This window comes from Pleurodeles waltl, chromosome 8 (assembly GCF_031143425.1).
Source record: "Pleurodeles waltl isolate 20211129_DDA chromosome 8, aPleWal1.hap1.20221129, whole genome shotgun sequence".
Classification (NCBI taxonomy): Eukaryota; Metazoa; Chordata; class Amphibia; order Caudata; family Salamandridae; genus Pleurodeles; species Pleurodeles waltl.
In genome coordinates this window covers 527,782,464-527,804,480 of record NC_090447.1, presented here as the reverse complement: position 1 = coordinate 527,804,480, position 22,017 = coordinate 527,782,464, and the positions used below count along the sequence as shown (strand labels likewise).

Sequence of the window (22,017 nt, the reverse complement as noted above, 5' to 3'; positions counted from 1 at the left end):
GAACTGAAAGAACCTGGAGTTTGGGAAAAGTTTGGAAAAGGAATTGCCGGGTAGGAAACTGGTTTACCAATATTTTGAATGGTGTTCTTGCAAAAATTATGTTGGGCCTACTAATTGTTTTAATTTGTCTATTAGGATTATGGGGAGCATGCAAAATTAACGACAAAATTAGAAGAAACTTGTCAAAAAGAGTCAAACAGAATGAAGAAAGTGAAAGAGAGAAAGTGTTCAATGAAATATGGGAAAGTTCACATAAAGGGCAAGATGTTGAAATGCGCATTATGCGCAAGGTGAAAAATTGAAAATCAAGAATTGTGTGATGACGTGCGTCATCAGAGGAGGGGCTGAGAGAGTGTAGTATAAATATCATATTATAGACGTGAAACACTTACATTTGGTAAAGCAATATTAATAAATAATAATTAAAATGCATTAATAAACGTGAAGATTTACTCATTTATGAACACTAATGTTGAATAATAATAATAATAAGATATATGCATTATTACAATCAAAACTGTATTCATTAAAACGTGTATGTCTTAAGTTAGCACGAGTTGCGAACTAGCCGTGTAACTCTCATTTAAAACTTATTTTTCCTGCTTTTTCTGTGTGCGGACTCGCAAATGACTATGACCCAGCTATTGTTCTTTCTGTATTAATTTGAAACATGAAGAAATCTTCCCATCCGCATGCTAGCAGTTTTTAGTATAAAAGATATGTCCGTGAGGAATCCACAGGTAGCTAATGTATCCACCAGAAAAGTCGTTACCGAAGGTAAGTAACTCGTTCTTCTGATGGATACAACTACCTGTGGATTCCTCACCTAATGAATAGAGTCCCAAAGCAGTACCGCACTCGGTGGTGGGTGCCTGTATGGTAAAACCAAGAAATCCTGCAACACCGACCGTGCAAAATGGCCGTCCCTTCTAACCTCAGAGTCCAAGCAGTAATGCTTCGCAAAAGTGTGAAGGGACGACCAAGTTGCGGCCTTGCAGATGTCGACCACAGGAACACCTCTAGCCAAGGCCGAAGTGGCCGACTTAGCCCTGGTGGAATGAGCTCTAATACCATCAGGAGGATCCTTCTTTGCTAAAGAGTAACAGATTTTAATGCAAAGAACAACCCACCTGGAGAGTGTTCTCTTGTGGACTGCCTTTCCTCTCCTCTTGCCCACGTATCCGATGAACAACTGATCCTCCAGCCTGAAATCCTTCGTTCTGTCTATGTAGAAGCTTAACGCCCTCTTTGGGTCCAAACGATGTAGTCTCTCTTCCTCCTTTGAAGGATGAGGCGGAGGATAGAACGTGGACAAAGTAATTGTCTGGGCCAAATGGAAGGGTGAAACAACCTTCGGCAGGAAAGCAGCCTTGGTCCTCAACACCACCTTATCCCCATAAAAAGTTGTATAAGGGGGTTTTACCGATAAAGCCTACAACTCATTCACTCTCCTTGCAGATGTTACGGCCACCAGGAAAACTGTTTTAATAACTAAGAACCTTAAGGGGCAAGAATGCATAGGCTCAAAAGGGGACCCCATAAGGAAAGTCAGGACCAAGGACAAATCCCATTGAGGCCTAACGAAAGGTTTTGGAGGGTATTTATTCATAAGGCCCTTCAAGAATCTAAGGACTATAGGGGATTTAAATAACGATGGTTGGTCTGGAAGACAAATGAAGTCTGACAAGGCAGACAAGTAACCTTTAATAGTAGCCACTGCACAACCTTTCTGCGCCAGAGACAAAGAAAAAGATAAGACATCTGACAAATGAGCACGTAAGGGATCAATCTGTCTCTCACCACACCATACCACAAATTTAGACCACCTATTAGCGTAGATAGACTTAGTGGAGTGTCGCCTGCCCGCTAAGATAACATCCACTACATCAGGTGGGAGAGAGAAGGAACTCAGGTTGCCCCGTTCAATCTCCAGGCATGAAGGTGCAGGCTCTGGAGGTTGGGGTGTAAAACCTGCCCCTGCGACTGCGGGAGGAGGTCTGCCCTGAGAGGGAGACGGAGCGGAGGGCACATTGAGAGTTGGAGAAGGTCGGAATACCACACCCTCCTTGGCCAATCCGGAGCTATTAAGATTACTTGGGCCCGGTCTTGGCGAATTTTCCTCAATAATCGAGGAATAAAGGATATGGGGGGAAACGCGTAAAGCAACTGGTCGCACCAGGTTCTCTGAAACACGTCCCCCAAAGCCCCTGCACCGGATACTGCAGTATAACGGACAGTGCGTGTTCTCCCGGGTGGCAAACAGATCTATCCGAGGAACCCCCCCACATCTGGAAGATTAGACGGACTTGATCTGGATGGAGACGCCACTCGTGGTCGGCCGAGAAATGGCGACTGAGATTGTCCGCACGTACATTCAAGACTCCCGCCAGATGATTTGCTACCAAGCAAATCTGATGGTCCTTTGCCCAGGACCATAGTCGAAGAGCTTCTCTGCAGAGAAGGTACGACCCTACTCCTCCCTGCTTGTTTATATACCACATCGCGGTAAAATTGTCCGTTAGGACCTGAACAGACTGACCGCGAAGGGATGGGAGGAAGGCCTTGAGAGCCAGACGTACCACCCGCAATTCCAACAGATTGATATGAAAAATCTGTTCCTCTGGAGACCAAAGCCCTTTGATCTTCAGATCCCCCAGATGAGCTCCCCACCCTAGAGTGGAAGCATCCGTTATTACCGTGGTCACTGGTGGTGACTGCGTGAACGGCTTTCCTTGTGAAAGATTGTTGCCCGCAATCCACCACTTCAAGTCCGCAGCAGCATCTCTGGAGATCTTGACAGAACCTTCGAGATCTCCTCTGTGTTGAGACCACTGCCTTCAGAGGCACCACTGAAGAGCCCTCATGTGCCAGCGAGCATGCGTGACCAACAGTATGCAGGAGGCAAACAGACCGAGCAGACGAAGGACCTTGAGGACTGGAACGACCGCTCCATTTCAAAACATTGGAACCAACTCCTGAATATCTTGAACCCGCTGAGGCGGAGGAAAGGCTCGATTCAATGTTGTATCCAGTACTGCCCCTATGAACAGGAGGCGTTGAGAGGGCTCTAGGTGAGATTTGGGCACGTTGACCGAAAAGCCCAGGTCGAACAACAATTGGGTTGTTGACTGCAGATGATGCAACACAAGCTCCGGGGACTTGGCTTTGATCAACCAGTCGTCCAAGTAAGGGAATACTGCTATCCCCTTCCTTCTGAGCTCTGCCGCAACCACCGACACCACCTTCGTGAAGACTCGGGGTGCCGAAGTAAGACCGAACGGGAGGACCGCAAACTGATAGTGCTGCGACCCCACCACAAACAGGAGATACTTCCTGTGCGACTTGAGTATCGGGATATGAAAATAAGCATCCTGCAAGTCGACAGACACCATCCAATCTCCATTGTTCAACGCCAAAAGCACCTGAGCTAGGGTCAGCAACTTGAACTTTTCCTGTTTGAGGAACCAATTCTAGATCCTCAGGTCCAGGATTGGTCTCAACCGACCATCCTTCTTGGGAATCAGGAAGTACCTCGAGTAACAACCTCTACCCTTTTCCTGCTCTGGAACCAACTCCACCGCGCCCTTTAAAAGGAGGACTTGAACCTCCTGTTCTAACAACAGGAGGTGTTCTTTTGAACAATAAGATGGGCGGGATGGGGGGTGGAAACTCCCGAAAGGGAAGGGTGTAGCCTTTTCCCACAATGCTGATAACCCAAGTGTCTGATGTAATAGCCTCCCACTTGTGAAGAAAATGCAGTAACCTTCCCCCTACAGGAGAGGAGTGTAGGAAGTTGGCTCTGTATGTGCTATTTCAAAGTAAGGAATAGCATGCACAGAGTCCAAGGGTTCCCCTTAGAGGTAAAATAGTGGTAAAAATAGATAATACTAATGCTCTATTTTGTGGTAGTGTGGTCGAGCAGTAGGCTTATCCAAGGAGTAGTGTTAAGCATTTGTTGTACATACACAGACAATAAATGAGGTACACACACTCAGAGACAAATCCAGCCAATAGGTTTTTATATAGAAAAATATCTTTTCTTAGTTTATTTTAGGAACCACAGGTTCAAATTCTACTTGTAATATCTCATTCGAAAGGTATTGCAGGTAAGTACTTTAGGAACTTCAAATCATCAAAATTGCATGTATACTTTTCAAGTTATTCGCAAATAGCTGTTTTAAAAGTGGACACTTAGTGCAATTTTCACAGTTCCTAGGGGAGGTAAGTATTTGTTAGGTTAACCAGGTAAGTAAGACACTTACAGGGCTTAGTTCTTGGTCCAAGGTAGCCCACCGTTGGGGGTTCAGAGCAACCCCAAAGTCACCACACCAGCAGCTCAGGGCCGGTCAGGTGCAGAGTTCAAAGTGGTGCCCAAAACACATAGGCTAGAACGGAGAGAAGGGGGGTGCCCCGGTTCCGGTCTGCTTGCAGGTAAGTACCCGCGTTTTCGGAGGGCAGACCAGGGGGGTTTTGTAGGGCACCGGGGGGGACACAAGTCCACACAGAAATTTCACCCTCAGCAGCGCGGGGGCGGCCGGGTGCAGTGTAGGAACAGGCGTCGGGTTCGCAATGTTAGTCTATGAGAGATCTCGGGATCTCTTCAGCGCTGCAGGCAGGCAAGGGGGGGATTCCTCGGGGAAACCTCCACTTGGGCAAGGGAGAGGGACTCCTGGGGGTCACTTCTCCAGTGAAAGTCCGGTCCTTCAGGTCCTGGGGGCTGCGGGTGCAGGGTCTCTCCCAGGCGTCGGGACTTTAGGTTCAAAGAGTCGCGGTCAGGGGAAGCCTCGGGATTCCCTCTGCAGGCGGCGCTGTGGGGGCTCAGGGGGGACAGGTTTTGGTACTCACAGTATCAGAGTAGTCCTGGGGTCCCTCCTGAGGTGTCGGTTCTCCACCAGCCGAGTCGGGGTCGCCGGGTGCAGTGTTGCAAGTCTCACGCTTCTTGCGGGGAGCTTGCAGGGTTCTTTAAAGCTGCTGGAAACAAAGTTGCAGCTTTTCTTGGAGCAGGTCCGCTGTCCTCGGGAGTTTCTTGTCTTTTCGAAGCAGGGGCAGTCCTCAGAGGATGTCGAGGTCGCTGGTCCCTTTGGAAGGCGTCGCTGGAGCAGGATCTTTGGAAGGCAGGAGACAGGCCGGTGAGTTTCTGGAGCCAAGGCAGTTGTCGTCTTCTGGTCTTCCGCTGCAGGGATTTTCAGCTAGGCAGTCCTTCTTCTTGTAGTTGCAGGAATCTAATTTTCTAGGGTTCAGGGTAGCCCTTAAATACTAAATTTAAGGGCGTGTTTAGGTCTGGGGGGTTAGTAGCCAATGGCTACTAGCCCTGAGGGTGGGTACACCCTCTTTGTGCCTCCTCCCAGAGGGAGGGGGTCACATCCCTAATCCTATTGGGGAATCCTCCATCTGCAAGATGGAGGATTTCTAAAAGTTAGAGTCACTTCAGCTCAGGACACCTTAGGGGCTGTCCTGACTGGCCAGTGACTCCTCCTTGTTTTTCTCATTATTTTCTCCGGCCTTGCCGCCAAAAAGTGGGGCCTGGCCGGAGGGGGCGGGCAACTCCACTAGCTGGAGTGTCCTGCTGGGTTGGCACAAAGGAGGTGAGCCTTTGAGGCTCACCGCCAGGTGTGACAATTCCTGCCTGGGGGAGGTGTTAGCATCTCCACCCAGTGCAGGCTTTGTTACTGGCCTCAGAGTGACAAAGGCACTCTCCCCATGGGGCCAGCAACATGTCTCGGTTTGTGGCAGGCTGCTAAAACTAGTCAGCCTACACAGATAGTTGGTTAAGTTTCAGGGGGCACCTCTAAGGTGCCCTCTGGGGTGTATTTTACAATAAAATGTACACTGGCATCAGTGTGCATTTATTGTGCTGAGAAGTTTGATACCAAACTTCCCAGTTTTCAGTGTAGCCATTATGGTGCTGTGGAGTTCGTGTTTGACAAACTCCCAGACCATATACTCTTATGGCTACCCTGCACTTACAATGTCTAAGGTTTTGTTTAGACACTGTAGGGGTACCATGCTCATGCACTGGTACCCTCACCTATGGTATAGTGCACCCTGCCTTAGGGCTGTAAGGCCTGCTAGAGGGGTGTCTTACCTATACTGCATAGGCAGTGAGAGGCTGGCATGGCACCCTGAGGGGAGTGCCATGTCGACTTACTCATTTTGTTCTCACTAGCACACACAGGCTTGTAAGCAGTGTGTCTGTGCTGAGTGAGGGGTCTCTAGGGTGGCATAAGACATGCTGCAGCCCTTAGAGACCTTTCTTGGCATCAGGGCCCTTGGTACTAGAAGTACCAGTTACAAGGGACTTATCTGAATGCCAGGGTGTGCCAATTGTGGACACAATGGTACATTTTAGGTGAAGGAACACTGGTGCTGGGGCCTGGTTAGCAGGGTCCCAGCACACTTCTCAGTCAAGTCAGCATCAGTATCAGGCAAAAAGTGGGGGGTAACTGCAACAGGGAGCCATTTCTTTACACAAGCCCCCCCCAGCCTACAGGCCAGGAGACTCAGCCCAAGCTGGGAGAGTCTTCCTAGTCTGTCAGGCGAGGAAGAGTAGGAGAAATAGGCTGGTTAGTTGCAGGGCCTACTCTGCCTTACATCCTTCTGTTCAGGTCATTCCCTTTGGGGAACTGACCTACTTCCACAGTGATAGGACCTAGTCTGAATTGCCTCTTGTCTGCCTTTTCAATGTCTCCACCCATTCTTTCTATTTTGGTCTTAGAGGTATCCACCTCTGCTAACTTTATCTTGGCCAGGGTTACCCCTAGCTTACCCAGAGAGGTTACCCAGAGCTGGAGTAACCCCACCATGACCAATAGGGTCAGGGGGCCTAACTTGCTATTTGGCATGGGGTCAGACCACCATGCTAAGGATAGTGCAGCCATAAAGGCTAACACCCAGCAGAGGCCACTGACAGCTGTCAGTGCCCAGAACCACACCTTTAGCTCTTCACCTAAAAGGGAAGGGGCTAAGTTACAGGCTTCTTTGGGTTCAGGTTGCCTGTCTGCTGTATTAGAGTGGGGGGTTACCACATCTTGTAGTAAACACCCTTCTTCCACTCTTTCTTCTGTTAGCTGAGGAGCCACCCACTCAGGTTTAACAGTTGCCTGACTAGCCAGGACTTCTTGTGGGTCAGGTTGGACTTTATCAGGGCCATTTTTGGAGTTCTCCCCTACTGGAGCAGAATCTCCTTGGCTTGCTGTAACCTTGGCTAAAGGTTGTCCACCCTTCCTACTCTGTTTTCTTTTCTTCTTCTTCTGGGGCCTGCTTGCATTTACTGCAGAGGCAGGACTTCCAGAATCCTTGGGAGAGGACTGGCACTGGACCAGTTCCTCTCTTGAGCTCTGACTAACCTCTGGGTAGTCATTTCCAAGGAGACAATCAAGGGGGAGGTCTGTACTGACTACTACCCTTCTCCAGCTAAGAGTGCCACCCACTTCTATGGGCACTAAAGCCACAGGCCTCTTAGTGACCCTGTCTAGGCTAACTCTTACCCTGGCAGTCTCACCTGGGATGTACTGGTTTGAGAGCACCAGTCTGTCATGCACAATAGTGTGACTGGCACAAGTGTCTCTCAGGGCAGTGGTTGGGATTCCATTCACCAGTAGGTGGTGGAAGTGTCTACTTCCCTCTGGAATCTCCAACTCACCTGTTGGGCCCTGTTTCCAGTTGAAGGCTAGGAAGACCTCCTCATCTGAGGAGTCATCTCCCATGGCTACACTGGTTACCCCAGGAATTTTGTTCTGGGGTTTGTTTTTGGGACAAGAAGTGTCCTTGGTGTGGTGCCCAGACTGTTTACAGTTGTGGCACCATGCCTTAGTGGCATCCCAGTTCTTACCCTGGTACCCACCTTTGTTTTGGGTTGTGTCTTGGGGCCCACCCACCTGTTCTGGTTTTTGGGGGCCTACAGAGGACTCTTTTTCTTTGTTTCTAGTGTTACCCACTTTCTCCTGGGGAGTTTTTGTAACCCCTTTCTTTTGGTCACCCCCAGTGGAAGTTTTGGTTACCCTAGTCTTGACCCAGTGGTCTGCCTTCTTTCCCAATTCTTGGGGAGAAATTGGACCTAGGTCTACCAGATACTGATGCAACTTTTCATTGAAGCAGTTACTTAAAATGTGTTCTTTCATAAACAAATTATAAAGCCCAACATAGTCACACACTTCATTTCCAGTTAACCAACCATCTAGTGTTTTTACTGAGTAGTCTACAAAATCAACCCAGGTCTGGCTCGAGGATTTTTGAGCCCCCCTGAACCTAATTCTATACTCCTCAGTGGAGAATCCAAAGCCCTCAATCAGGGTACCCTTCATGAGGTCATAAGATTCTGCATCTTTTCCAGAGAGTGTGAGGAGTCTATCCCTACACTTTCCAGTGAACATTTCCCAAAGGAGAGCACCCCAGTGAGATCTGTTCACTTTTCTGGTTACACAAGCCCTCTCAAAAGCTGTGAACCATTTGGTGATGTCATCACCATCTTCATATTTTGTTACAATCCCTTTGGGGATTTTTAGGATGTCAGGAGAATCTCTGACCCTATTTAAGTTGCTGCCACCATTGATGGGTCCTAGGCCCATCTCTTGTCTTTCCCTCTCTATGGCTAGGATCTGTCTTTCCAAAGCCAATCTTTTGGCCATCCTGGCTAACTGGATGTCCTCTTCACTGGGGTTATCCTCAGTGATTTCAGAGGTGTTGGTCTCTCCTGTGAGGGAACCAGCATCTCTGACTATTATTTTTGGAGTCAGGGTTTGAGGGACCCTGTTCTCCCTAGATAGGACTGGTAGGGGGGAATTGTCCTCCAAGTCACTATCCTCTTCCTCTGAGTTGCCACCCTCAGAGGGGTTGGCCTTTTCAAACTCTGCCAAAAGCTCCTGGAGCTGTATTTTGGTAGGTTTGGGGCCCATTGTTATTTTCTTTATTTTACAGAGTGACCTTAGCTCCCTCATCTTAAGATGGAGGTAAGGTGTGGTGTCGAGTTCCACCACAGTCACATCTGTGCTAGACATTTTGCTTCTAAAAGTTGGAATACTTTTTAAGAATCTACAACTGGTTCTAGAATCTAATTCAAACTTTTACAAACTTTTAAACTCTAAAAGAAATGCTAAACAGGATCTAACACAAGGCCCTAGCAGGTCTTTTAAGAATTTAGAAAACTTTTCAAATTGCAAAAATCAATTTCTAATGACAATTTTGGAATTTGTCGTGTGATCAGGTATTGGCTGAGTAGTCCAGCAAATGCAAAGTCTTGTACCCCACCGCTGATCCACCAATGTAGGAAGTTGGCTCTGTATGTGCTATTTCAAAGTAAGGAATAGCATGCACAGAGTCCAAGGGTTCCCCTTAGAGGTAAAATAGTGGTAAAAATAGATAATACTAATGCTCTATTTTGTGGTAGTGTGGTCGAGCAGTAGGCTTATCCAAGGAGTAGTGTTAAGCATTTGTTGTACATACACAGACAATAAATGAGGTACACACACTCAGAGACAAATCCAGCCAATAGGTTTTTATATAGAAAAATATCTTTTCTTAGTTTATTTTAGGAACCACAGGTTCAAATTCTACATGTAATATCTCATTCGAAAGGTATTGCAGGTAAGTACTTTAGGAACTTCAAATCATCAAAATTGCATGTATACTTTTCAAGTTATTCGCAAATAGCTGTTTTAAAAGTGGACACTTAGTGCAATTTTCACAGTTCCTAGGGGAGGTAAGTATTTGTTAGGTTAACCAGGTAAGTAAGACACTTACAGGGCTTAGTTCTTGGTCCAAGGTAGCCCACCGTTGGGGGTTCAGAGCAACCCCAAAGTCACCACACCAGCAGCTCAGGGCCGGTCAGGTGCAGAGTTCAAAGTGGTGCCCAAAACACATAGGCTAGAACGGAGAGAAGGGGGGTGCCCCGGTTCCGGTCTGCTTGCAGGTAAGTACCCGCGTTTTCGGAGGGCAGACCAGGGGGGTTTTGTAGGGCACCGGGGGGGACACAAGTCCACACAGAAATTTCACCCTCAGCAGCGCGGGGGCGGCCGGGTGCAGTGTAGGAACAGGCGTCGGGTTCGCAATGTTAGTCTATGAGAGATCTCGGGATCTCTTCAGCGCTGCAGGCAGGCAAGGGGGGGATTCCTCGGGGAAACCTCCACTTGGGCAAGGGAGAGGGACTCCTGGGGGTCACTTCTCCAGTGAAAGTCCGGTCCTTCAGGTCCTGGGGGCTGCGGGTGCAGGGTCTCTCCCAGGCGTCGGGACTTTAGGTTCAAAGAGTCGCGGTCAGGGGAAGCCTCGGGATTCCCTCTGCAGGCGGCGCTGTGGGGGCTCAGGGGGGACAGGTTTTGGTACTCACAGTATCAGAGTAGTCCTGGGGTCCCTCCTGAGGTGTCGGTTCTCCACCAGCCGAGTCGGGGTCGCCGGGTGCAGTGTTGCAAGTCTCACGCTTCTTGCGGGGAGCTTGCAGGGTTCTTTAAAGCTGCTGGAAACAAAGTTGCAGCTTTTCTTGGAGCAGGTCCGCTGTCCTCGGGAGTTTCTTGTCTTTTCGAAGCAGGGGCAGTCCTCAGAGGATGTCGAGGTCGCTGGTCCCTTTGGAAGGCGTCGCTGGAGCAGGATCTTTGGAAGGCAGGAGACAGGCCGGTGAGTTTCTGGAGCCAAGGCAGTTGTCGTCTTCTGGTCTTCCGCTGCAGGGATTTTCAGCTAGGCAGTCCTTCTTCTTGTAGTTGCAGGAATCTAATTTTCTAGGGTTCAGGGTAGCCCTTAAATACTAAATTTAAGGGCGTGTTTAGGTCTGGGGGGTTAGTAGCCAATGGCTACTAGCCCTGAGGGTGGGTACACCCTCTTTGTGCCTCCTCCCAGAGGGAGGGGGTCACATCCCTAATCCTATTGGGGAATCCTCCATCTGCAAGATGGAGGATTTCTAAAAGTTAGAGTCACTTCAGCTCAGGACACCTTAGGGGCTGTCCTGACTGGCCAGTGACTCCTCCTTGTTTTTCTCATTATTTTCTCCGGCCTTGCCGCCAAAAAGTGGGGCCTGGCCGGAGGGGGCGGGCAACTCCACTAGCTGGAGTGTCCTGCTGGGTTGGCACAAAGGAGGTGAGCCTTTGAGGCTCACCGCCAGGTGTGACAATTCCTGCCTGGGGGAGGTGTTAGCATCTCCACCCAGTGCAGGCTTTGTTACTGGCCTCAGAGTGACAAAGGCACTCTCCCCATGGGGCCAGCAACATGTCTCGGTTTGTGGCAGGCTGCTAAAACTAGTCAGCCTACACAGATAGTTGGTTAAGTTTCAGGGGGCACCTCTAAGGTGCCCTCTGGGGTGTATTTTACAATAAAATGTACACTGGCATCAGTGTGCATTTATTGTGCTGAGAAGTTTGATACCAAACTTCCCAGTTTTCAGTGTAGCCATTATGGTGCTGTGGAGTTCGTGTTTGACAAACTCCCAGACCATATACTCTTATGGCTACCCTGCACTTACAATGTCTAAGGTTTTGTTTAGACACTGTAGGGGTACCATGCTCATGCACTGGTACCCTCACCTATGGTATAGTGCACCCTGCCTTAGGGCTGTAAGGCCTGCTAGAGGGGTGTCTTACCTATACTGCATAGGCAGTGAGAGGCTGGCATGGCACCCTGAGGGGAGTGCCATGTCGACTTACTCATTTTGTTCTCACTAGCACACACAGGCTTGTAAGCAGTGTGTCTGTGCTGAGTGAGGGGTCTCTAGGGTGGCATAAGACATGCTGCAGCCCTTAGAGACCTTTCTTGGCATCAGGGCCCTTGGTACTAGAAGTACCAGTTACAAGGGACTTATCTGAATGCCAGGGTGTGCCAATTGTGGACACAATGGTACATTTTAGGTGAAGGAACACTGGTGCTGGGGCCTGGTTAGCAGGGTCCCAGCACACTTCTCAGTCAAGTCAGCATCAGTATCAGGCAAAAAGTGGGGGGTAACTGCAACAGGGAGCCATTTCTTTACAAGGAGTGAGTGGGAATTGGTGGAAGCCTAAGGCTGCTTCCCCTGCTGCACCCCTCCAGAGGACGAGGAAGAGGCATAGTGCTGCTGAGAGGCTTCCCTGGTGCAGGCCCTACCCCTCCCTCTAATTGATCTAAAAGTGAGAGAAGAGGCAGGTTGCTGGAATCTCCCCCGAAAGGAAGAGGAGGAAGAGCCACGTCCAAATCCACGAAACCTTCTAAAAAACCTGGAGGAGGCAGAAGAAGCGGTTTGCAGCCCTAATGACTTGGCTGTGGCCCTGCTTTCTTTAAACCTTTCCAAGGCCGAATCCGCTTTGGCTCCAAAAAGTTTGTCCCCATCAAACGGGAGGTCCAACAGGGTCGACTGCACGTCCGCAGAGAACCCTGAGTTGCGAAGCCAAGCCTGTCTCCTCGCAACCACAGCCGTGCCCATCGCCCTAGCCACTGAGTCAGTCGTATCCAACCCTGATTGGATAACCTGGGTTGCAGCAGCCTGGGCATCCGAGACGATATTCAAAAGTCCTTGGGGAAGCTCCGTATGTGATGATGTTATCTCGTCCATAAGAGCATAGATGTACCTCCCCAAGATACATGTCGCGTTGGTGGACTTCAGCGCCATGCTGCAGGACGAGAATATTTTCTTGGATTGTGAGTCCAACTTCTTGGAGTCTCTATCCCCGGCACTGTCGGAAAAGATCCAGGCGCAGATCTAGAAGAACAGGAGGCCTGGACCACCAAGCTCTCCGGCGTAGGGTGTCTGGACAGAAAGCCAGGGTCAGCTGGTGCAGCCCGATACCTCCTGGCTACAGCCCTATGAACAGCCGAGGAAGATACCGGCTTCTTCCACACCTCCAACACCGGATCAAGCAAAGCCTCGTTGAATGGTAAAAGAGGCTACGCTGCAGTAGAGGCCGGATGTAGGACCTCAGTCAACAAATTCTGTTTCGCCTCCGCTACCGGCAAAGGCAGTTCAAGAAAGTTAGCTGCCTTTCTTACAACAGTGTGAAAAGTGGCTGCCTCCTCAGTATACTCCCCTGGAGATGACAAGTCCCACTCAGGGAAAGTATCCAGTCCACTCGCTGTATCCAGACCATGAAGACCCTCGCCAGAATCCTCAATCTCTCCTTCCTCCAAGACCCGTTGGTATTCCTGCTCCTCCAAGAGACAGAGAACACGCCTCCTAGAATGTAGTCTCTCTTCAATACGCGGTGTCAACAAGGCATCCGCCGAAGTCGAGGATCGGCGCCGATCTCCGGATCCATCCGACACCATGTCCGGCGCCACAGGCAGCTTCGACGCCGAGGTAGGAGCCTGATGAAGAGAGGCGCGTCTCGGAGTCTCCGATGGACCTGCCGGAGTCACTGGTCGAAACCCCGAAGTCGATGGGATGGAAACCTCCGGGGCCGAAACCTGTGGCCACCGGAGCCGACACCGGCGCCGAGCCCACATTCCCTACAGGGAGAAAGGGCATGAAGGGTGCTGGCCGTAGCGGCGCCGGAGCACCCAAGGTGAAAGCCAACGGCCCCGAAGGACCAGTTGGAGCACCTCCTGGAGCCATCTGCTGGAAGATGGTATACATCGCATTCAAAAATGCGGTATTATTGGCTCCAGGGGCAGGAAAAGCCGGATACTGGGGTGCCTGGATGGAAGGCGACCCCGACGCCAGCCTCGACGTCTGCGACGCCGGAGAGAACACCTGAGGCTGCGTCACCTCGACCACTGAAGAAGTCTGCCCAGGCGAAGTCGGCGAAGCCGGAGAAGGCAACGGCGTCGATGGATGTGGAGTGACTGTGGGACTGACCTCCCAAGTCTTACGACGCCGAGCCGAAGGCGACCTTGATCGAGACCTCTCTTTGCTGGAATGGCGCCGTGAATCCCTACGGCGCCGGGAGTCTCGATGACGCCGATGAGAATTCGGCGAGGAGGACTTTCTATGACGCTTCTTCTCCTTCCTTTTCGACTTCGCCATGAGGAGTTTAGCCTCTCGTTCTTTTAGGGCCTTGGGATTCATGTGTTGACATGAATCACATGTTGCGACGTCATGGTCGGAGCTTAAGCACCATAAACAGTCCGAATGTGGGTCAGTAACGGACATCTTGCCCCCATACTCCCGACAGGGCTTGAAACCAGACTTCCTCTGAGACATAGTAACCTCAGAGAAAATTCACGTAGTAGAAAAAAAACACTAACTTCGAAAGCAACAGTAGCTCCCTCGAAGATGACCGTTTCGAACGCACGGAAAAAAGGGAACGGACGTCGGCACGTCGGCGAGGACCTCTTATTGGGAAGAAAATTTCCATCGAATGCTGGCACCATGGGAGTATTCATTAGGTGAGGAATCCACAGGTAGTTGTATCCATCAGAAGCTTGTATTACTGCGTCTGCTGCCGTAGTGATTTTTACCTGTGGACTCTGGGCATTGTTCTTAAATGTCAAACACTTTCTATAAGTAGTACTGTTAATTTGGATTCAATTAGCATTGCATTGTATATCAAACTTTGTTTTTGCTTTCGCATTTTAAAGCCAACAAAAACAAAAAAAAAAATTTTATTTAAAATAAATTGAGGTATTTACAGACAAGTGGGAAAGGAAATATCTATCCTCGCCAAGTATTCTACAAAGAAACTGATGTGGAAGAATAAAAATGTGCAAAAACCAATTTTGTATTTATCAAGAAAAAGTCACAACAGCCACCGAGCAATCTTAACATACAGTAACAGTATAGCTCACTTAGTAACAGGCTCAGTGCCTCATTAATTTCAAATAGAACAGAATTCAGTGCTGTGGCTAAGTAACACTACTAAGTCAAACGTTTGGCTCAACAAAAGAAAAGGCCTTCTCTTCTACACTTCCTATTTAGAAGGAAAATAGGAATTCACAGTATCATCTTGGTCTGGTCAGGTAGAACTAATGCAGCTGGTAAAGGAGCTGTGCTACAGGTCTTCAAAATCTAGAAGACTAAGAAATAAGGTTCTCAGAGCACCGAAGACACACCCAAAGCGTGGCATGTCCTAATGTAAGGGAACTGCTATTAGGCCGTCACCTTGTGACTCATAAAATTAAGGGTATTTTGCTTGATACTCTTTATGTTCTTGGAATAGGTCACCCATCTTTCTCGTGTGCGCTAGTGGATAAATGCCCCTGTATTTCCCATCCCCAACATTTTCCGATCACTTGTCTTAAGTCATGAACTGTCAAAAGCGACTTGGCTCCTGGTGGCCGCTGTGTCTATGGTTTCCAGTGAAATACAGGATCTTCCTGCTCCATGTGCATCTCCGCTTCCTCCTTTTTTTTTGCCAGTGCTCTCTCCTCAGTTGATTCTCTACTCTTGTCTGATGCTCTTTCCTCTACAGTTTCCTCAAATGTCATCCTCTCCTCCACACTCTGCAGCTTTACCATCCTCCATGCTGGAATATGCTGTCCTCCACTTCTCTACACCCATGCTCTGTTCTACCATCCTCTATATTGTGCTCCATTTCTCCACACCCTATACATGAACCCCATCAAACTTCCTTCTCATGTGTTCCTTTCTGGCTCTAGATGATCCTGACCAGCCAGGTGCAGTCCCAGCCTTTGTGATTGTCGGGCTAATGTTGAGACCAAACTCGGATCCCATCAGAAGTGATGTCTGAACAATGTCCATCTGAGGCAGTTTCCAGAGTGGGAGTAAGAACTTTTCATATCCAAAAGTACCAACTAACTGCTGTTGCGCACTGGGTTTGTACAAGAGCCTACACACTTCATATCTTACTAAGGAAACAACAGCTCTATTACTCACACATGAGGGAACAATTGCACGTAGGCTAGGAAGATCTCCACATAAGTACAGGTTGCCGCTTCCTACAGGCTGCTCATGATTTTGCTAGGGAAAAATCTAATACCTAGATAATTACAAGGCTCGACAAATTGCATAAAGGCTCCTTGGAGAAGAAATCTCTTTTTCAATGTATTCACTCCTATCCACACCCATCAATTTCTAGTTAGACTATGCTTCATGCAGAAATCGGACAACCCACTAATCGACTGTTGGAACAAGTTCTATGCCTCTGCAATTACAGAAAAGGATTATATTGATGTATTTATTCGGCCTAGGACTTATTTGAGAACCTCCTCTAAATTACTGATATAAATACAAAACAGAAGATTGCCCAAACATGCATTTTGCATGCGTCTGCACCCACATTCCAAAATGCGTTGGCAGACTGGCTTAGTAAGGACTGCATTTTCCCCTCAACGTGCATTTTAGCTGCATTATCAGAATAAGGAACAATGCAGTAAGTTATTATTAATTAAATTGCACGGAATACAGTACTTAACATTTCAGACTTGCCAACCTCAAATACTTTCACAGTGTAAGGGTGATTGGTCTGTAGAGGGGATCGGGCCTTTAATCCCTCACTTGCTAACAAGCCACGGAGAGACCTTGAAGGAGGCCAGGTCATGAAGAGGGGGCAGGTCTTAGAGCCCAAATCTGTCTGAAGAAATAAAACTGTCCTCCCCTTAAAAAAAAAAATAATAATAAAAAAAAAAAAAAAAAAAAACTCACTAATTCCGTGGTACTTGGTTGCCTACCACATTAGCGAGGACGTAAAATGTCCAACAAACATGACCTTTTGACCCATGTAAAGAGAGTCGATATATTATGTAACAAACATTGACATCAGGTGAATTGGAAGGACTCTTCCCCACACAAATCCATTTGAATCATATCTCAAACTGACAGACTTAACCACTTCTCCAACCTCCTCTAATGACAGATTACTGTCCAAAAACTACAACATCTTCCTACTTCCCAACCATTCAGTCTGCCAATAACCCCAGCCTAACAATCCTACCCACTACCATGTATGTGATCCCTGCGTTTTAAAGAAATTCGTATAGATGATGTACAATTAAACCCAATGCAAGGAAATAACTTTTTTAAATCAATGTAAGAATAACTGTCACAACTTCATGACTAGATTCCACAAAAGGAAGCTAGTTAATTACTAAATTATTATCAGTCAAGCACACCTGTGACATAGTCATCTCTGCACACCCACCATTAGTCTAGTTCACATAAAGACACTAGTAAAATGACACTGATGGGTAATAATTGCTTACTTGTGACTGAGGGTTTTGAATGCCATCAAACTCATCTTGTTTTCTACAAGCATCTGCCAGCACAACTCTATGGACAGGGTCCCAAAGTTTCTCCTTGCGTTCTTTCTAAAATGAAAATTGATAGTTAAGTACTTGAGTAGTTGGCAATGAAGAAAATGACTCCAATAAGAATTTAAATAAATGTAGTGGTACCTGCAGTCTCTCTTTCAGTGCTTTTGGATAAAAGTCATAGCCGTTTTTTATGCCTATGTGATATTTTTCTGAAGGATTCACCCAAGTTGCTGGAATCTGACAAAGGAAAAGATGTCAATGCTGTTTAGGCTCCAACAGATCAAAGGCCTCAGTGTAACACACATTTCTATTTACTGTTGTGCTTACTACAATTTTGAAAATGTTATATCACTACTACCCCTAGACCTTTTTCAAAACAAAAACATATCTATGAGTTGCATTATGTGAGACACTTACATGAACAAAGAAACCCGTAACAAGGACTTGTAAGGTCAAGTAACTGGAATACGGACTGCTTTCTCCCCCACCCGACTTAAAATATTTTTGTCAGAGCCGGTACTCCAGAAGCGGCTACCACTAAAGGAAGCCAGGGCGCCACCAACTTATTATTTTTTTTAGGTTTGTGTGAATGATAATTGCAAAGAGCAATTACCAGCCACATACGTTTTTTTTATTTTTTTTTATTTTTATTAATTAAGGTCTTAAAGCCCGTGGGGTGCTGCTTAAGTGCATGGCTGCTTCTGGCACTGGCTGCATGAGTGTCAGGGAGCCAGGTACTTTCTAGTGGGATAGATGCTCTAGCGAGCAAGTGTCCCGCTGCATTTTATTTTACTAAAAAAAAAAATAAAGCCTATGAAGGCAAAGGGCTGACCTAGCAGCAGCCCAGGCCTGCAATGTTTGGGGGTCTGAAGAGACCTACCATCCATGACGCCAGCAGCATCACATTTGCAAGCAGTCCTGGGCATCTAGGGCATAAGCCATGTATTCCCCGACTGCCTGTCAATCACTTTGACAGACTGTAAGCAACACCCTTTCCCAACTTGTCACCTGTGACAGGTTGGGAAAGGGTGTTGCTTGCAGCCTGTGAAAGACTGCAAGCATGTGACTCAAGGTCACAATCTCCTAAGACTCCGTGACCTTGAGCAACCTGCATGCGTTTGTACCGGAGGTCGAGAGGGCACGCTTGGCAGCCTCCCATCCTGGACTGGTACAGCAGCAGCACACCTGTTGCAAGCTGCTATGCGTGTTCCAGAGCAGGATTTGCCAGATAAGTGGGACATGGGACGGGGAATGGCAGCCTTCTATCATGCCTGTGGTTCGTTTTTACGGTTTTAGAAACAATAAAAACAAACTGCAAACTAGCACAGCAGGGCACACATCAGGAAATCATGTTTTCAAAAGTGTTCCTTTTGTGTGTTTTTATCATGCGAGCCGTTTTACTTTAGTGCATTATTTTATATTACCATATTGAGAGGCATTTATGAAAACTGTTAATAAATGCCACTCAATATAGTGATATAAACTGATTCACTAAAGTGAAATGCATATGCAAGTTAAAAGCATACAAGAGAGCACTTTTAAATATGTGAGCTCAGGATGTGTGCATCCTGACGTGACAAATTTAAAAGTGCTCTAGTCTCTTGTATGCTTTAAACATGCAGGAGCGTTTCATTTAGTACATCGGTTTATATAACTATATTGAGAGGCATTTATTAAGTATTCATAAATGCCTCTCAATATAGTGGTATGCCTGAGTATTAAAGTGAAACGCTCCTGCGTGTTAAAAGAGAGCACTTTTAAATATGCAAGTCCAGAGTGCATGCATCCTAAACAAAAGTGCTCTAGTCTCGTGAATGTTTTTAACATGCAGGAGCGGCGAACTTTCGTATATCAGTTAACATCATTATAGTGATAGGCATTTATTAACAATTTTAATAAATGCCTCTCACTATAGTGATATAAACTGATGTACTAAAGTGAAAAGCTTATACATGTTAAAAGCAGACAAGAGGGAGAAAAACAGCTGAATTTCCAAGATATATTTAAAGCTGATACTTGGGAGAGAAATCATTAGGCATTTGGAAAACATTATTACCATATTACCAGGAGCACTGCAATCATGGCCTGGTGTGTATTACTCATGTAAAGGCATTCCAAATTAATAATCTTATATACGATAGTTACTAATGTACTGTTGTACGATACTGTCTATATTACAACACTAAATTTAGTGACTCATTAAAAGAAAAGTTTGGAGACCTCTGGTTTAGGTTTTGAGGTGCTATAAGAGAGAACCTCAAAACATGTGACCCACTACTGCTCTGCACTTTACTTGTTTTGCAGTTAGTTCTCTATCTACTTTCAGTAACAAAGCAGTGGTCCCATAATGGATACCAGAAGTACTTTCAGCCAGGTGAATACTTATCAAAGCGCAAATCATCATTAAATAACAAGCCAGCCTGTCATTAGTAGTAAGTAGCTACTTGCTGCAACCTTGAAAATATAGATGTATATATTGTCCGAGGGAGGACATCTTTGGGGTGAAGCAATACATTCTCTTCCCTTTTCAGCACTTCAGTTTAGTTGTTAATTTCAAACTTTGAAACAATGGAATCTGTAACCATAGGGAAACTAACAGAGCTAGACGTCAATACTCTATAGAAATGAGTAGGATTTACATGGCCAGAGTTTTAGCCCGACTTTGTCCTCTGGATCTCTAGTTTCCAGAAATGCCTATGTTTGTTAGGGTTCTCTAGGGGCTGGCTAATCCGAGCCCCAATACAGTGCGGGCTCCAGTTCAGAGGGGTCAAGTTGTGAAAGCACATGCCAGGTGAACATGGGGTGCTCTCCTGAGAATATATGTCCCTGGAGGTCTAGAGGGGATCATTGTCCAGGATTGCCCTCCTCGGGATATAGAGGGCTGGAAAGGGTAAAAGTCCTTCTAACGGTACTTGTAGGAAAGGGACCCTTTTTTGACATGGTCACCCCCACTTTTTGCCTGGTGTTCAATGCAATTTTGATTGAAAGTGCACTGGGATCCTGCTAACCAGGTCCCCAGTGCCAGATCTCTTTCCCTAAATCTGTCCAATTGTTCCATAATTGGCAATAGCATTGGCCCCCTTTAAGTCCCTAATAAATGGTACCCCTAGTACTGAGGGCATGGGTACCAAAGACGGCCCCAAGGGCACCGCATGTCCCCTCACCTAACACATGCAGACTGCCATCGCAGGCTGCTTGTCTTGGTGCAGCTAAAAGTGAAAACACAATGTGGCACACTGCCTGAGTGCCATGTCCCCTAAACACTGCATGCAATATATGTAAGTCACCCCTATAGCAGGTTTTACAGAACTAAGGCAGGGTGCATTGAATTACACATGTGGGCATAGCTGCTCTTGCAGATATGTCCCTGCTATGTCTGCCGATTCTCAGACATAGCGAGTGGACAGAGAAGCCATTTTAAGAAAATGTGCTGGACACTAGTCAATACGAGTTCCAAAGCTTCACTGAAAACAGGGATGAAAATTAGTTACTTACCTGTAACTTTACTTCTCCAGTATTGGAATCTTTCATAGATTCGCATTCTTGAATCATTCCCTGTCGTCGAGATGGGAGTCCCCGGTATATTTAAGTAGTATTAACATAGGTTTAAACCTAAAGGTCCTTAGGCCTCTCAGTTTAACATTCTATCAGAGTCATTTTAAGAAAAAGGACCAAACTTCTGAGTCCTCCAATCAAGCGACACCACCCTTTAGAACCTTCCAGAGAGAAGCTCCAGCACCTCAGATTTTCTAAGCACAAGTGCATTTAAGATATAAAGGAGAAAAGAGAGGTGAAGGTAAGCTTCTCTGGTGGAGGTGGGCGGGTCGCATGCGAATCTATGAAAGATTCCAATACTGGAGAACTAAAGTTACAAGTAAGTAACTAACTTTCTTACGCCAGTATTGGAACTTTCATAGATTCACATGCTTAAATCAGAGTAGTAAGCAGTATTGATGCACATTGTATTACGCATCTATCTTGTTCAATACATACATGAACCGCATGTTAAAATACAACTATACATAATAATTTCTAAACATTATAGGCAACAGTTTAACTAGAATTTAGCATGCATTTCAAACATCTTTGTGATAGGCAATGTGCATAACTGAAATTAGGATGGTGGGATGAAAGATATAGCTCTGGTAAAGATTCCCGAAGACTGCTTGGCTCAATGCTACCTCTCCTTGAGATAATACTTCCAAGCAGTAATGCCTAGTAAAAGTATGGCAGCTCTTCCAAGTTGCTGCTCTACAAATGTCCTGAAGCCGTACAACTGCAAACAGCGCTGCTGAAGAGGAAACTGCCCAAGTTGAGTGTGCACAGACAGATGTTGGCAGTGGCTTGCCCGCCACCCGATGGCAAAATTGAATTGCTGAAGAGATCCATCTAGCAATGCTCTGTTCAGAGAGTGGTTGACCCCGTATGGGTGCGTTGAAAGCCACAAATAGTTGGTTGATTTTGCAAAATGCTTTAGTCCTGTCTAGATAGAATTTAATACATCTTTTAAAGTCTAAAGAGTGTAATGCCTTCTCCCCTGGAGTTGTAGGATTTGGATAGAATGTCCTGAAAACTAAGCGCTCATTCAAATGAAAATCTGAGGGGACCTTTGGAATGAAATGTGGATTAGTGCGCAAGATTATTCTATCTTTTTTAATCTGTAAAAACAGATCCTGTATGGAAAGTGCTTGTACCTCACTGACATGCCTGGTTGATGTCAGAGCAATAAGGAGGGCAACTTTCCAGGAAAGGAATTTCGTAGAAGCTCTATGGATTGGCTCAAATAGCTGCTTCATAAGTTGCGCGAGAACAATATTTAAATTCCAGGAGGGAGGAGGAGCTCTGAATGGTGGAAAGAAAATCAGAAATTGTTTTATCAACCTAGAGGACCATAACGAAGGTGAAGAGTCTGAGCATCTACAA

At 46.7% G+C, this 22,017-nt stretch overlaps 1 protein-coding gene across 2 annotated transcripts in view; it reads right to left on the bottom strand.

Annotated features, from left to right (window-relative positions):
* Positions 1–22,017, bottom strand: part of TPP2 (tripeptidyl peptidase 2) — a 635,278-nt gene that overhangs the window by 590,799 nt on the left and 22,462 nt on the right. For both annotated transcript variants that reach the window (XM_069204557.1, XM_069204556.1), the window contains exons 3-4: positions 17,236–17,331; positions 17,044–17,148 (exon numbers count right to left, since the gene is read on the bottom strand). In XM_069204557.1, the coding sequence (XP_069060658.1) occupies positions 17,044–17,148; positions 17,236–17,331 (201 nt within the window). The remainder of the gene's footprint in view (positions 1–17,043; positions 17,149–17,235; positions 17,332–22,017) is intronic.